Genomic DNA, 17,158 nt, shown 5'->3' with positions numbered 1-17,158 from the left:
CGGAATATTTACTTAATGGTGAGAAACTAGGTTCTGTGGAGAAGCAAAGAGATTTGGGAGTCCGTGTACACAAATCACTAAAAGCTAGTGGGCAGGTACAAAAAGTAATCAAAAAGGCTAATGGAATGTTGGCCTTTAACTCAGTGGGGCTGGAATACAAAGGGGTGGTGGGGAGGGGAGTTATGCTTCAGTTGTACAGAGCCTTTGTCAGACCCCGTCTGGAGTACTGTGTTCAGTTCTGGGCACCGCACCTCAGGAAGTGTATATTGGCTTTGGAGGGGTACATCGCAGCTTCACCAGAATGATACAGGCTCTTAAAGGGTTAAATTATGACGATAGATTGCCTATACTTGGCTTGTATTCCCTTGAGTTTAGAAGGTTGAGGGGTGATCCAATTGAGGTGTTTAAAATGAAAAAAGGATTCGATAGGGTAGATACAGAGAAATTATCTCCTCTGGTGGGTGAATCCAGAACAAGGGGAAACAATCTTAAAATTGGAGCTAGGCCATTCAAGAATGAAATCAGGAAGCACTTTTTCACACAAGGGGTAGTGGAAATCTGGAACTCTCTCGCCCAAAAGGCATACTGAGTCAATTAAAACTTTCAAGATTGAGATTGATAGATTTTGATTAGGTAAGGGTATTAAGGGATATGGATCAGAGGTGGGTAAATGGAAATGAGGTACAGATCAACCATGATACGGTTGAATGGTGGAACAGGCTTGAGGGGCTGAATGGTCGACTCCTGTTCCTACCTTCCTATATTGTGAGCCCAAAGATTCTTGCACAGGAAAATGAAAATCTGCACTAATCTCTATTTCTGTTTCCTGTCAGCTTGTTGACTACAGAGTGGAGTTCAGTAAATGGTGGACATCAGATTTCAAGACTATTAAATTACCTTCACAAGGTACAGTTTTTGACTATTACATCGACCCGGAGACAAAGAAGTTTGAGCCCTGGTCCAAACTTATTCCTAAATTTGAGCTTGACCCCGACGTGCCTTTGCAGGTACGTAACTAGTTGCAGGCATGTTACTTCTGAATTTTAAAAGTGCAGGATGTTCTGTTTGCATTGACTTCTCACTTCTATGGTAATTTGCAATTGGAAGTTTATTTTGCAGTCTGTTCTGACATTTGTTACTGTGATTCTTTGTGAATTAGAGCTGGATGATAGTTAGGGTGACACAGTGCATTGGAATACGAATGTGCTGTGTTGTACACTGGTAGGATGTGGGGTTGTGCCTATGATTTCCTTCATTGTGCATTCATTGTCTGAGCCTTGCTGGTGGACAGGCACTAAATGGATTCCATGCGCTCCTTAGCGAATGAGAAAATTGGTCACCCCTGCTCACCTTTTAGCAGCACTGACAGAAGACTAGAAACAGGCTGTCCAATTGCCAATTTGGCCATAATGCAGAATGTGGTGCAGAGAGGGCCAGCGACGCACACATCCCATGAATTAATAAAAAAAATTGTGATGGTAAGATTGGCATGTCACCAGCATATGAAAAATACTGGTATTGATTGCCTAAGGAGGTGGGAGAGGAATTTACAGTTTTTGTCCAGGGTTTCTATCTGGTTTTTCACCTCTCCCAAGATATTACATGGCTTCGGGTGGGGTGGGGAGACTATATATTGTGATCATATTGTGATGGACCGGTAGGTCTTTCGTATGTCGTTTTTCATATGTTTGTATGTTCATGATAGACAATCGGACAGTGTCATAACATGCACGAGAAAGAATATCACAATTTTAATAGTCATATATATTCACAGGTGTATTACCTTTGTGGGAAGTGATTCCTCCAGAAACTCACTCCTCAGCCCTATTACCTCATTAGGTATTTTTTAAAAATATATAATCAGGAATAAGAGTAAATATTAGGAATATATTCAAGGCAGTAACAGTCCTTAGAGTCCAGATGATGCTGACAAGTTGCTTGAGCTTGGCTCGTCTGATTTCTAATGTCTTTTGGATGCCGTAAACATGGCTTCTTAACCTGTGTCTACCTATTAAATCTACTTGCCATTTCCCATCCATGTGAATGAGAATAAGACCTGTTGGTATCCTGAGGTAACTTGGCAGCAGGCAAACAGCAGCTCAATTTATGGGGAAATTTTGGGGGCGGGGGGGCTCCGAAAATCGTGGAAATCCCGTACGGGTTCGGAAGCCAGCTCCAACCCGCCGACTTCCGAGTTCCCCACGGACGCACCTGTGTGCGCGCTGGCGTCCCGAAATCGGAAGTCCAGCCGGCAATTAAAGCCGGTGGGAGGACAGTTAAAGAGCCAAATGTACCTCAATGAGGTACTTAAGGCACTTTACTTGTGACAGATTACGTGGCTATAACGATTTTTAACTTACTTGAGCGGCTTGCCCACGGCTTTTGATTCACATCTGGTGAAACCCGACGTGAAGGGCTGGATCAGGGAAAAAGGAACAAAAAAAGTACATCAAAAACTATTGCAGGAAGTTAAAACACAAAATCAACCTATCTTTCCACCTTGCTCCGATGTCTGATGTCTCCCTCTCCGATCTCTCCCCTCACCCCGATGCCCCCCCGATCTCCCCCTCTCCCTCCACTGATGTCTCCTCGATCTCCCCCTCTCCCCCCGATGTCCCCCCAATCTCCCCCTTCACCCCTGATCTCCCCCCTTCACCCCTGATCTCCCCCTTCACCCCCCCGATGTCCCCCCGATTTCCCCCCTTCACCCCCCCCCGATATCTCCCCCTCACCCTGATGCCCCCCCCCCCCGATCTCCCCCCCTCCCCGATGTTCCGTTCCAGTGCCGGATGATGTCTTGCTCTCTCTCTTTCTCTCCTCCCCCATCGTGTGCAGCTCCTGACGGCAGCCAGCCTGTCAATCAGGCTGCCAATTAGGCTGGCTGCTGGGTGCGAAACCTGGAGAGCACGTTAATCATCATCAATCACTATGCGATCACGTTGGAAACGGTAAGTTTTGTTTATGCAGGTTTGCCACGCGCATCTTCACCCCCTGCTAACCCGCCTCAATTTCAAAATTGAGCGTCCTGTGTTGTGTTTTCAGGACCCTATGTAATGGATGGATCTTTCTAGATGATGTATTCTGTGAATACATTGAAAGTGGTAAATTTCATGATGCAGGCATGTTGTAGAAAATCCACCTTACATTTCAGAGAATGCTGAAAGATTATGGTTTGCTACTTGCTGATGTGGGCATGATTTTTTTTAGGCATGTTTGGTGCACACCATAGAAACTATTCGTATCCGCTACTTCATGGACAGGCTGCTGGAGAGGCGCAGGCCTGTGATGCTCGTGGGAAATGCTGGGACAGGTAAATCCGTGCTGGTGGGCGAGAAACTTGGATCGTTGGACCCCGACGAGCACATGGTGAAGAATGTGCCATTTAACTACTACACTACATCTGCCATGCTACAAGGTGAGAGGATCTCAGTTAGTCAGGGGTGGGGTAAATGAAAGGATATATACCTCAAGTGTCTGAATCAAAAATCAGAGATTTTTCTTAAAGGCTCGTAAATTTCTCCTGGTGTTGCTAACGGTTATTTGTTGAACATATTTGTTTTTTTTTTAAATACACGGGTTGGCAACAGTGTTGGGAGAGAGACTTTAGGAATTCTCTCCACAAAACACCTAGTAGCCATAGCAACAACCTTGTGACAGCTGACACGGGAAATTGAATGAGAAATGCTGACAGATCGATTTACAATGGTAAATGCTAATACAAAAGCATGACCAAAAATCCAGATTAAAAAAAGGAAGATGGTTCAAGCTCTGATATTGGTAATAACGATATCATTGCACTAAATCTAAGACAATTGATTGAGACTTCAACAGCACCATGAGTTCATGGAGAACATTCACTGCACACACAAATTCCTTTACGCGATCTCTTTAATATATAATATCTGTACACACCAGCTGTGTTGTCCCGGTTTGTTCTTGGCTCTTCAGCAGGCACCAGTATTCTGTACCTAGAAAGTTCCTGCGTGCATGTATTCATGGGCATCTTTGCTGTACATTGAACACAGTTTGTTCTGTTCCTGTTGTTGGATGAAGGATGTGCTGAGGTCAATCTTCAAATTCTGCAACAATTGCAGAAAGATATCATAGTTAAAGCAGCCATCATGTTTGTCCAACCCTGATCTCTTGTTATTGCAGAATGTTGCAAGGCGCACCAAAAATTAGTGACCATAGAGAGTCTTCAGAGAATAGCACAAATATACTATTAACAAACTAACACCCTGTTCCCTCCACCATCAAACAAGTATCTTGGCTGGACCACCCGTGCCTTCTGCAAAACTTATTGCATTTCACGTTTCTGCTCAATTTGAGATCAATTTGGTGAGAAAAAAAATGAGAGGTAGCACTGTGTCTTGATGTGGATAGTGACATATTTTATGTTAATAGAGATAGTATTAGGATCATTAAAGAGTGAATTTAATAACAAGTCAGTGAACAAATAATTCCTGAACTGAAATATTGCTTGTGATGCTATTGGACATTGGAGCTTCAGTGTAGAATGGCACATGGCGATAGGATGTGGATTTCCCCCAATGAACACTCAGTTCATGATCTCTACTTTATCTAATACTGTGAATGGTGGCCAGATCCCTCTCCACTGAAGGGAAGGACGTGACCAGGCAGGTCTCCAGTATTTCCTTTTGGTAGGTTAGATTGTCTTTGGTGTAGATCTGGTAGCTGCCCATCTTCATGACTGCAGTTAGTTTTTGGGTGACCCCCCCACCCCACCTGATTTTGATGGTCGGATTTTAGGGGCAGACATCTGGTGACCTCAATAATTGAAAACCGTAGAGCCAACAAAGAGGGGCCAAAACATTCCAGAAGCCTCACTTTGCTGCTGGAAGTGTGGGGGTGGGACATCTCCCACCTACTTGCCTTAACCTGTCTCTGTCCCAAATCCAGGGTGATTTGAATATTAGGGTAGTTACCTGCGATAGTGCTGGCACTATGCTCTTGCGTACCAACTCGAACATGTCTGGCTATCAAAGCACTTACTACTTAATTGAAGGTTAAGATTTCAGTGAAGTTCCGAGACCAAGTCAGTAAAAATATTACCCTCAAGGATACCTTTGAGGTCAAAACAACATTAAACTTATTCCTCAGATATAGGCAACCTGCTTAACGATAACTTTACTGATTCTGAGTTCACCAGTGTCATTTAGTAAAAGTCCAACTGTTCGCGGAAATCAAACAATTAAAATAGCATTAATTCAACAAATTTGCGACTTCCGTTGATTTTAATGGGTTGGAGCTATATTAACTTTTCAGCGAGGGTTTCGGAGAGTAGCTTACAGCACCTAGGAAATAATGGGGCAGGGTAATTAATTGCATAAGTTACATCATTTCCTGGAATTTCTGTGCCTTAATGATGATGTATGCCATAGATGTGCTATTACTTTGGCGCTAATTTTCAGGAAAATCCAGGCCATTGCTACAAGAAGAGTAAACAACTTCACGGAAGTTCTTGTAACAGTCGATTCTGGTACATGATAACATGTAGGAAGAGGGATTAAACAAGCTGAGTAGATAAGAGGGAGCATAAGCAAGAAAACAGATCGTCAGGTTAAATCTTTTATATAAAAAAAATTCTTGTCTAGTAAACTTGTCCAGTTTTGCCTTGGGCTGGAGTTATTCATTTCCATTTCCTGAAGTGCATCTGAAATGCTCTGCTCTTTATTAATGCAATTCATTTGTACTGTTGGGAAATAATATATTCAATATTCAGTGGTTCATAAATTCTCTTTGCATTTACTATCTTGTCACTGAATCTCATTAAGCAGTGACTCATCCGGTTGGTATATCTGTAAATGTTCTTTTAATTATAGAGATGCTGAAAGGCAGTTTGAATAACCATTTTAAAATAAGTCAAACTTCCACATCACTGGCAGGCATGCGAAGTGACCCGAAATGCAAGGGCTGTACCCTCATTATAATAACAAAAAGGAGTCATCTGAGGCAGTCCAGTGCAAGGACGGGACAAAAGATTGTGGTTATCTCATAATACAATGCAGATCGCTAGACCAGAAGTCGCCTTTTCTTTTTGAAAACTTGCACGCTGGGAGAATTACTGTGTTGGTAACAGGTGCCCAGCTTTTTGAAGTTTGTGGTCGCACCTGTGCAATGTTTTATCTTGGGCATGTGCCAACAGCCATGATGCATGATGAGGATTATAGTTTTCTCCCAACAAGCTTGGCTTCAAGTGTGGCTAACTTCCAGAGGTTCTCTAGACATCTTGTCTTCTTCCTACATGTGCGATTTCCTTCCCATTCCCTGTACACACCCTCCATGGGGAATCTCCCTTCCCACCAATTCCCAGTGCCTGTTACTCAGCGCATGCTCTTGCAGTGGGATTGCCATTGAAGGAAACATCTCTTGGCTCCCTGCAAAAGAGAGAGAAATTCCACATGGAAGTAGCAGATGGAGCGGGGTTTGGGGAGGGGAGTCTAACTGGTTACTCTTGCTATTCTTGTTTATATACTGAGAAATTTGGGTTCTAACAAGAATTCAATATTGATTTCAGTGCCAGAAAGGGTGGATAAAGGGGAACCAGTGGACGTAGTGTATTTAGACTTCCAGAAGGCATTCGACAAGGTGCCACATAAAAGATTATTACTTAAGATAAAAAATCACGGGATTGGGGGTAATATTCTGGCATGGGTGGAGGATTGGTTATCAAACAGGAAGCAGAGAGTTGGGATAAATGGTTCATTTTCGGACTGGCAACCAGTAACCAGTGGTGTTCCACAGGGGTCGGTGCTGGGTCCCCAACTCTTTACAATCTATATTAACGATTTGGAGGAGGGGACCGAGTGCAACATATCAAAATTTGCAGATGATACAAAGATGGGAGGGAAAGTAGAGAGTGAGGAGGACATAAAAAACCTGCAAGGGGATATAGACAGGCTGGGTGAGTGGGCGGAGATTTGGCAGATGCAATATAATATTGGAAAATGTGAGGTTATGCACTTTGGCAGGAAAAATCAGAGAGCAAGTTATTTTCTTAATGGCGAGAGACTGGAAAGTACTGCAGTACAAAGGGATCTGGGGGTCCTCGTGCAAGAAAATCAAAAAGTTGGTATGCAGGTGCAGCAGGTGATCAAGAAAGCCAACGGAATGTTGGCTTTTATTGCTCGGGGGATAGAATATAAAAACAAGGAGGTATTGCTGTAGTTATATAAGGTATTGGTGAGACCGCACCTGGAATACTGCATACAGTTTTGGTCTCCATACTTAAGAAAAGACATACTTGCTCTCGAGGCAGTACAAAGAAGGTTCACTCGGTTAATCCCGGGGATGAGGGGGCGGACATATGAGGAGAGGTTGAGTAGATTGGGACTCTACTCATTGGAGTTCAGAAGAATGAGAAGCGATCTTATTGAAACATATAAGATTGTGAAGGGTCTTGATCGGGTGGATGCAGTAAGGATGTTCCCAAAGATGGGTGAAACTAGAACTAGGGGGCATAATCTTAGAATAAGGGGCTGCTCTTTCAAAACTGAGATGAGGAGAAACTTCTTCACTCAGAGGGTGGTAGGTCTGTGGAATTTGCTGCCCCAGGAAGCTGTGGAAGCTACATCATTAGATAAATTTAAAACAGAAATAGACAGTTTCCTAGAAGTAAAGGGAATTAGGGGTTATGGGGAGCGGGCAGGAAATTGGACATGAAGCTGAGTTCGGATCGGTCAATGCCCTGTGGGTGGCGGAGAGGGCCCAGGGGCTATGTGGCCGGGTCCTGCTCCGACTTCTTGTGTTCTTTAGATTTGTGGTTGGGATCAGATCAGCCATGATCTTATTGGATGGCGGAGCAGGCTCGAGGGGCCGATTGGCCTACTCCTGCTCCAATTTCTTATGTTCTTATGTTCTAAATAATGGGACGAAGTACAGAGACAGCAGATTGTAGAGCTGCCTGTCAGTCTATGGTCCCTCTCCCGAATGTAGCTTTAGCTATTCTGCCAGCCCTGATCCTTCGTTTTACAGTATTGCACATTGTCCCTGCGGTTTCCTCACCACACAATCCTTCCAAGTTATTACATTTTTCACCGTGCCGTGGTTTTTACGTTACTGTGACAATATAAAGCAACAGAGAAGAAAACAATGAAGTGGTGCAAAGCCCATGAAAAGACTGAAACACAAAAACAGACCCTAAAATATAAGGGAGAAAGGAAAAAAATTATACAAAGCTACAACCGATCAAATGGACACAGAAATAAAGAATGAGCCAACAGGGAAAACAAAATCAAAAGACTAAAGTGAAAAGAAATTTGAAACTACCAGTCGTAAGGGGTTGGTATTTATTGAGTTTTCGTCATGGGAAGCAGTGTTATATTTTCATCTTGAAGTGACAGGACAAGTAAAACCACAGTGAGTTCCTCATCCCAAAAGCATGAGGCCATTTCTTAGAATACTTCCTACTGTGACAAATTTAATAACACCAACTGTGTCTGGCTGGGGGCTTTGCATATCATCAAATACGTTCTTCAATATAATCTTTAAGGTTGATGAAATTCTAAACTCATGCAGTCTGGTGGTTTTTGTAATTTTATTAGGCATATAATTTGCCCATTAGGTAGATAGGGAAGAATAGGTAGAACCTTTTTGAGCCTACATCAAAAAGTGGCATCTGCACATTGTGTTTACAAAAGCAGATTTTTAAACAGTTCTTGTGTCAACCAGGCTGTAGTACAGCTGCTAGAATTGGCTTCAGTTCCCTGCCCAGGCTATGGAGGGAAGAATCAGGCAGGTTCCCACTCACAATCCAGTGACCCTTGCTGCACCTCGGTTGAAGACAGGATCAGGTCTGACTGTGATGCCTACCTATGATTGAATAGGCTGCTGACACTTGTTGTCTAAGCTTGTTAGTGAATAAATGGTCGCTTATGTGAGGTATTGAAGGGCAACTGGCACCAACAATAGCCAACGCCTTCAGGAGAAGAGAGAAGATCATTTGTGGTGGGGGTCACGGTTCTCCCTATTATTTGTGGAGAGTCATGTTGGTTGCTCAGCTGAATGGTTGGACTTTTGTTCTCCTGAGTTCAAAGTTCATGGATTTCCACGGTGACATTTACTGTTTATGTTTTGCAGCCATACTGGAAAAGCCCCTTGAGAAGAAGGCTGGCAGGAACTACGGGCCACCTGGCACCAAGAAACTGATCTACTTTATCGATGACATGAACATGCCTGAAGTTGACACTTATGGCACTGTTCAGCCACATACACTTATTAGGCAACATTTGGATTACAATCACTGGTAGGTGTACTAATTCACTGTTCTACCTGATCCCTGGTTCTCAATCAATTGTTTCTTTTTGTTGCCTCAGATTGACTTCATTTCAAAACTGAATATCGAGCAGGAAGTCAGTATGAAATAATGCCAATGTATATTTACACGCTCATTTCAATATTCTAGTTATTGATTCAGCTAAATGAAACATAGAACTTTGTGATGCAAGGTGGTGAGGGAGAGACACAGAAAAGTCTGGTACTTTAAGTACTGATGCAATCTGTCAGGTTTACGAATGGCACAAAAACTGCCTGCAGCTTTGTAAGGAGATATATCCAGGAAATGGTACATAGTCTAAATTGGCCTTGAAAGGTTATCAAGCAAAAACTTCAGCCTTTTGAATGCTGGTTTTCCAAAACAGCTTTCCAAATATATATGTGGTGTTGCTCACGGTGAGTCAGAGGCCATGCTGCTTTACAACAACGAGGTGTTAGCAGCAAAGTGTGAACAGGAAAGAGTTACTACAAATAACTGAGACACATAAGGAAGTGAGCACCACTATACATTATAAATACCATGCAAAGTAGTGAGGCTTCCTCTAGTTTGCCATTAAAATCCACTTTATCCAGTCGAACATTCCTCCCTCAACCATCACCACCAAAAACAAATTCATCTCATTTGCTCTTCCCAGCTGCCACGTTTGCCTACCTGCCAACAGTGACTACTCTTCAAAAAAAAATAATTCATTGGTTGAAAAACAATTCAGGCATCTTGAGGGTGCGAAAAGCTGTTCTGGAGATGCAAGTTTGTTCTTGTTCCTTTTATAAAAGTAGTATTGCTGTGGGACCCATATTGGATACCATTTATCATTATGCCACGAAATGAATACGATCAGGTTTTATTTGAAGCTCACCACTACACATTATATAGGAACAAAGGAACAGGAGTAGGCCATTCAGCCCCTCGAGCCTGTTCCGCCATTCAATGAAATCATGGCTGATCTGTATCCTAACTCCATCCGCCCTCCTTGAACCAATATCCCTTAATAACTTTGGTTAGCAAAAATCCATCGATCTCAGATTTAAAATTATTGATTGAGCTAGCATCTACTGTTTCTTGTGGGAGAGAGTTCCACACTTCTACCACCATTTGTGTGAAGAAGTGTTTCCTAGCTTCTCTCCTGAATGGCCTGGCTCTGATTTTAAGGTTTTGTCCCCTTGCTTAGACTCCCCCACCAACAGAAAAAGTTTCTCTCTATCTACCCTATCAATTCTTTTCAAAATCCTAAAAACCCCAATCAAATCATCCCTTAACCTTATATATACAGTGAATATCAGAACAAGGTAATTTCTTGGTGAGTTTTCGGCCTTGCAGGTATACGGGGAAAGCTGCAATTACATGGAACTACAGGAAATTGCATGGTCATTGTCAGCATCAGGTACCCTCAGGTCAAGCTGTGTTATACCAGGCGTGAGAGTGACTGAAGCAAAACACTGTGGATGCTGGAAATCTGAAATAAAAATAGAAAAAGCTGGAAAAACTCAGCAGGTCAGGCAGCATCTGTGGCGAGAGAAACAGAGTTAATTTTTCAGGTCGGTGACTTCATCAGAACTCTAATGAAACGTCTTTGACCTGAATCGTTAACTCTGATTCTTTCTCCACCGATGCTGCCTGACCTGTTGAACGTTTCCAGCATTTTCTGTTTCTACGTGAGAGTGACTGATGCTGACACTGGGGGGAAAAAAAGTGGAAAAATGTTTTATTCTCCAGCACAGACGTGCCTCTGCTCAGAAAGCTCACTTAAAATTCAACGGTTGATTTGAGAACTCTGAGTTGTGACATAGATAGATAAATAGATGTAGCTTTGGAACATCCTGAGGTCATGAAAGTCGCCATATAAATGCAGTTTGAAAATAATATATATATATATACACACACATTATTTTATTCAGCTTGTGGTTACCCATTTAGTCAAGCAGCTTGTCAGCACTAGCATTTTTTAAATCTTTTACCAGGTATGACCGAACTAAGCTTTCACTTAAAGAGATTCACAATGTGCAATATGTTTCCTGCATGAATCCCACGTCCGGCAGTTTCACCATCAACCCTCGCCTGCAGGTACGTTGAAGGATTTCTGCCTCTGTCCGTCTACAAAGTCCGTTCAATTAAGACATGATTGGTATTGCAGTAATATCCCAGTGGAGTGCAAAGAAGGTTCAGATCAGACTGCTACGTTGTTAGAAACTTAATGTATCTTTGTCATCAGGGGTTGACACTAAACAGCACAGAATGTCAGTCACTGTTTAACTACACGATTGTAAACAATTTTACAACACCAAGTTATAGTCCAGCAATTTTATTTTAAATTCACAATATATTAAAAACAGATAACATTTGTTCGTGTTTTTAATATAATGGGTCATCTGCTGGCTTTCTCTGTCTTCCGGATGTTTCTGCCTCTCTCTGTTTTTTTTTCCTGTTTGTTTTTTTGTTGAATGTGTATTCGGGGGTTCTGCAGGTGACACCTCTCTGTCTGAACACGGTGATTGCCTTGGCAACGGGCAGTTGCAGGGGCAGTCTGTAAACACCATGTATTGTTCTATATGTATAAATGCGTAGGCTTCAAGGAGCTCCTGAACATTTACCTGAGGAAGGAGGAAGCCTCCGAAAGCTTGTGAATTTAAAATAAAATTGCTGGACTATAACTTGGTGTTGTAAAATTGTTTACAATTGTCAACCCCAGTCCATCACCGGCATCTCCACATCATAACTACACGATGTCAGCATGAGGAACCTTTCTCTCTACTCTCAACTAACTCCAATGAGATAGTGCCACATGATGTACAGGTGGTAGGCTGAGATAAATTGCCTGGGAGGGAGTGTAAGGAGAGATGATTGCATTATTTATTCAATAATATAGGGCACCCTATAGATTATGGCACCCTGAGGCCAAGGAAGGAGAGAAAATCAGCAGAACAACTTTTGGACACTTCTTACTTTCTAGTAGCTGATTTAGGAGTGACAGTGGTGATGACCATGGAACCTCCCCAGGCAGGTAGAGGCATCTGGCATGGGGAGAGATAAAGTGCTGTAGAAAATAAAGTGTATTCCAATAAAAATTCCAAACAATCTCTAAAGTATATCACTCTCAATCTGCTGATGAAATGATTCTGTTCTGCAGTTTGTTTAGTTGCTGTATTAGGTGACCACAAAGTTGCTGTTCCCACATTTACAATATGTAAATCACTTACCGACAGAGATCTATAATGCTATAATCATGTCCTATAACTTATAGGATGGGCACATAATTGATTGCTGCGTGAAGCTTGCTGAGTGCAGTAATCAATCGCACACTCACGGCCACAAGTCAAGACGTGTCAGCAAGACTGTAAGCATTGGTATTGCTTCTCTCTCATCTTCCCTTTTTAAAGAATCAGCCTGATATCTGGATTCTGTTGTGAAATCCATACATGTTACTCCAGGAATTATGTTAAGGCAGGCCCTCTGTGAAGAAAAGTTGAGAAGAGCATCTCGATTTTTGATGGGACAGTGAGATGTAGTGGGGTGGATTACAGTTATGCCTAAAGGGAAAGTACTTTCCAACTGGAAAAAAGCCAATGGAAGGTGCTGCATCACCCTCAGCTTTTACAGGGTCAGATTGTTCCAGATTGGTTCCCAGGCCAGTCCACAGTGAAATTAATGTAAACAGTCAGGGGTTTAGGGGCAATCTCTTCCTCAGTAATATCATTGGAGAGTGTAATGGTGGGTTTCTGTGGTGCTAGAAAATTGGTACTTTATCAATAGTGAAAAATATGGGCTAAATTTCTACCTTTAATAGTCTATGGATAAAAAAATCCACCTATATTTTTATATTTTCCCAGAGAGAAAACTTTGAGTCGGTTGAGTGCATGATTCACAGATTGTGCCACACTTGTCACTCAGATAAGAGCCTGGTCTTCACAAGGCACAGTGACAACTGTCACTTCACCAGAGCAGCCTCTATGTTCCCATTTTTTTTTTAGAGTTCAGAAATCCAAGTGAAGGGCCAAGGCCTATGCTGTGGGCACCATGAAAATTGAAGGGAGTAAAAGAGAGGAGGTAAATCAAGTAATGCCAAAAAGCTTAGTTTTTAAAAGCCTGAAGATTATATGAAAAAGGGAAAACTGAGGGAGGTAACCTGGGATAGAAAGAGTTTTAGAATAAAACTGTCAGATGGGCCAAAACTTCTTTGGCAGCACCTCCCAAAACGGCAACCGCCACCACCTAGAAACACAAGGGCAGCAGGTGCATCACCTCCAAGTCACACACTACCAACAACAACTTGCATTTATTTAGCGCCTTTAACGTAGTAAAATGTCCCAAGGCGTTCTCCCGACTTTTACATATAGTACCGGCCTTGCCAATGACACCCATACCCTAAGAATGAATTGAAAGAAAACAGTGAGGATGTAGGGAGGAGAAACAGCCTACAGGACAGCTTAGAAGGAACAGAAGAGGAAAGCTATGAGAAGTACTGACCAAGGAGAAATGCAATGGCCAAAACAATTTGGAAGGGTAATGCTTTCAAATGAGCTTTGGAGCTTTATACTCCTGATATAAACATTAAACAGGTCAGGGTTCCACCGGATTCATTATTTATTCAACAGGAGGAACTGACACAATAACTCATTAACAACTGTGCTATATATTACTTGGTCAGGCCTCAATATTTTACAGATATCATAACGTGTGAGCCCCTGATGTTGTCTGCCGTTTAACAGTCACACTGATTAGACAGAAGGAAAGCACAGAGGTAGTAATCAGGAACAATGGTTTATCAAGATGGAATAAAATCAAAATCCATTTTTATTGCTTCGCATTTTCTGGGATTCTTATCATTGTTTTTGGGTTTCAGGTTTTACTGTTTCCAGGTTTCATTGGTACTCAGAAAATTAATGATTATCTTTCTTTTCAAGCAGGCACAACACTGACTGGCTTAAACAAGGGCTACTTCAATGCCTGGCTTGAATGAAGGCTACATTACTGGCCTAATTGAGAGCTATCTAAACAACACTACTGAATGGTTTAAACAAAGGTTAAATTGTGATTGGACACTGCAAATGTGATGGGGACTTAAAAAACCTACTTATTGAGCAGCAGCATTGAAAACAATTCCAGGTTGCTCACAGCTAGACCTCTGTGCTGATCTGTTGCTGCACATTTGCACTGGAAACAGTGATCCATGTAGACTCAAAGGGAACTTTAGCTAAGGCCTGTAACTGTGGAGCCATTGAAACCCAAGACTGGTGTAGATCAAATGTCCCGACTTTGGTAGTTTGTGCACATCATACCTCATAGAAATCCCACCCCTAGAAGTCCTGTTCCAGGCCACAGCCCTGATAAGGATGACAGTGAAGCAGCAGAGCAGGCAATTTCACTTATGAAAACTGTTCCTTTTCTTTATTTGGGAGGATTTCCACTGTTTACCATCATAAATGTGTGTTTTTATATTCATTTAAAATTTTGCTAGTGACCTGAGGGAATCTTCCTCTGGAGACTCAGAGACACTGAGAAACAGTAATATGGTGAGGGAACAAAAGAGCATTTTAAGAATTGGCACCAGTATAATTACTAATCGGACCAGACAGCAGCAAGTATGACAGCTTTTTATCTTACACGTTCACACGCTGCCTGTTCCCACGAGACATCCCAGACTCCATCCACCATAGAATAGTTACAGCATAGAAAGAGGCCATTCGATCCATTGAGCCAGCTCTTTCTATGAGCAATCCAGTCAGTCCCATTCCCCCACTCTTTCCCCTTCAAGTATTTATAACCACAAACTACAGCCTTGCTTATAAAAGTATCTAATAACCAAGAATCTTTTTTCTATAGTCTTCTTTTAATATATACTTTTAATTTTTAAAAAAATCTTGTGATTATTAACACGAGCAATGTTTGTGCTGGGGAATGCAATTCTTCCTATTTGAAGAACTCAGAGTAGGATTCAAGCTCCTCCAGATGAGATATAGCACATTCAGATGCAGAGTAAAACTCCTTCTATTCTGCCCCAACAATGTATCTCAGCTCCAACCCCTACTGCACTATCATGACCTATTTTCTTCTCTCTCTATTTCCACACCATTCTGTAGCCTCTCACTGTGATAGGCAGTTTAGTGCTGTAGGTCCATGTCCTCTAGGAACTGCATCGAGATTGTGCAAGTTATTTCTATATAGGACCTTTACAGCCATAGTTCCAGAATGTTATTTGCATTTGACTGGAGCAGAATAAAGATTAAATGGGCAGCACATTCTCGGTGTGACACATTAACTGAAAATAACAAAGGAAGAAATCAATAATTAGCTTGTCGACTCCCAGAGATTCTGCAGTGCTCATGAACTCTGCGTGTCGATGTTTCATCGATACTGCAATGCCCAGTCAGTGCTAGCTTCAGTCAATGCTATCACTGTGCATCTATCACTGACACTTCTAATCTTCATAAATATCTTACTCTTAATACCTTTATTTTCTGAAAATGAGATGATTTCTGCAGATTAAGTGAGGGTAGGTTTTTACTTTGCCAGATTAGCAGCACAAATATTTTTGTAAAGTTCCCAATTTTCTTCGCTCCTCTCCCTGAGGTACTGACTCTCGCTGGGTATAGTTTCATAGGAGCTGGCCGCCCTTATGCTAGTTCCCAGAAATGGTCATCGAGTGTCAGCAGCCTATTTTACCATGGAGGGTATCACAGCCGAGCTCGATCTTGTTCTCAGCTGACATCTACACATGTATACTTCTCAGCACAGGTCACTGGATGGTTAACTTCCTCCTCCAACCGAGCAGCACTGAGATCAGTTGTTGCACCTCATCTGTTAAGTCTGCACAAAGTGGGAGTCGAACCTGGTATCTTCTAATTTGTATAACCCAAATATTCTTGAGGGATTGGGTAGTGCAAGTTGTTAATCCTTCAATCTTCAATATCCAAAGAGTGATAAAGTACAGTTGAATGACAGGAATTCCAGACTTGAGCAGAGACTTGTTGCCAATCAGCATTGACATCCCTCAAATTTCCAAGCACAAAATCTTGCCCACAATAAGAAGTAACATTGCTAAAGATGCCTCCTGGGGTATTAAAGCATCAGTCAACCCTGGATTTACATTCTACTTATTTATCTCATTTATGTATTGTGCTTTAAAAGATGTCTGTGCTGTACACTCTTCTTAAATGGTCCACATAGATTGAAATCTGAAGATGCAGCTGCCTGTTGTGTAAAAGTGTACTTGACCAGTATGGCTAAATGTTTTCTATTTTCTAACGCAGCGCCACTTCTGTGTGTTTGCTCTGTCATTTCCTGGCATGGATGCCCTGGCAACCATCTACAGTACCATTCTGTCCCAGCATCTCAAGCTTGGCAACTTTGCAGGGGTATTGCAGAAATCTACGCAGCAGATAATCAACTTGGCGTTGGCCCTGCATCATAAAGTGGCATCTACGTACCTGCCAACGGCCATCAAATTCCATTACATCTTCAACCTGCGGGATCTGTCCAATATCTTTCAGGTGAGTTCACTGGCGTTTAACATCAAAAGCAACATTCTCTGTTCTAAATTGCCAGAGATTAGACCATCAAAGAGTCAATTTCTAATTATTTCACACCAAAGGTGGTGAGTGATTGAAGTGGACTCCCCAGAAGGGTGGCTAAGGCTCATGACATCATTGATCTTAAGAGGGAGTCAGACAGACATTTGGTGAGAAGATCAATTGAGAGATATAGATAGTGAACTTTTTTTTAAAAAAGCTCTTGGGGCTGGCCAGGTGGACCAAAATGGTCTCTTCTGATCATGACCATTCCTATTAACACATAACAGATTGGCTCAACAGGTTGCTGCCCAAACGTGTTGTTACATGGAGTAGCAGCGCGGGAATCCGAGGCTGTGGT

The 17,158-nt window shown here is 42.2% G+C and overlaps 1 protein-coding gene across 1 annotated transcript in view; it reads left to right on the top strand.

Moving 5' to 3' along the window:
* The window catches only part of LOC137341235 (dynein axonemal heavy chain 9-like), a 422,940-nt gene that overhangs the window by 159,690 nt on the left and 246,092 nt on the right, over positions 1 to 17,158 (top strand). The window contains exons 37-41 of the mRNA XM_068004307.1: positions 834 to 1,007; positions 3,208 to 3,415; positions 9,100 to 9,265; positions 11,254 to 11,356; positions 16,540 to 16,779. Of these exons, the coding sequence (XP_067860408.1) occupies positions 834 to 1,007; positions 3,208 to 3,415; positions 9,100 to 9,265; positions 11,254 to 11,356; positions 16,540 to 16,779 (891 nt within the window). The remainder of the gene's footprint in view (positions 1 to 833; positions 1,008 to 3,207; positions 3,416 to 9,099; positions 9,266 to 11,253; positions 11,357 to 16,539; positions 16,780 to 17,158) is intronic.

This window comes from Heptranchias perlo, chromosome 23, assembly GCF_035084215.1.
Source record: "Heptranchias perlo isolate sHepPer1 chromosome 23, sHepPer1.hap1, whole genome shotgun sequence".
Taxonomy (NCBI): Eukaryota; Metazoa; Chordata; class Chondrichthyes; order Hexanchiformes; family Hexanchidae; genus Heptranchias; species Heptranchias perlo.
This window is presented reverse-complemented; position numbering and strand designations above follow the sequence as displayed.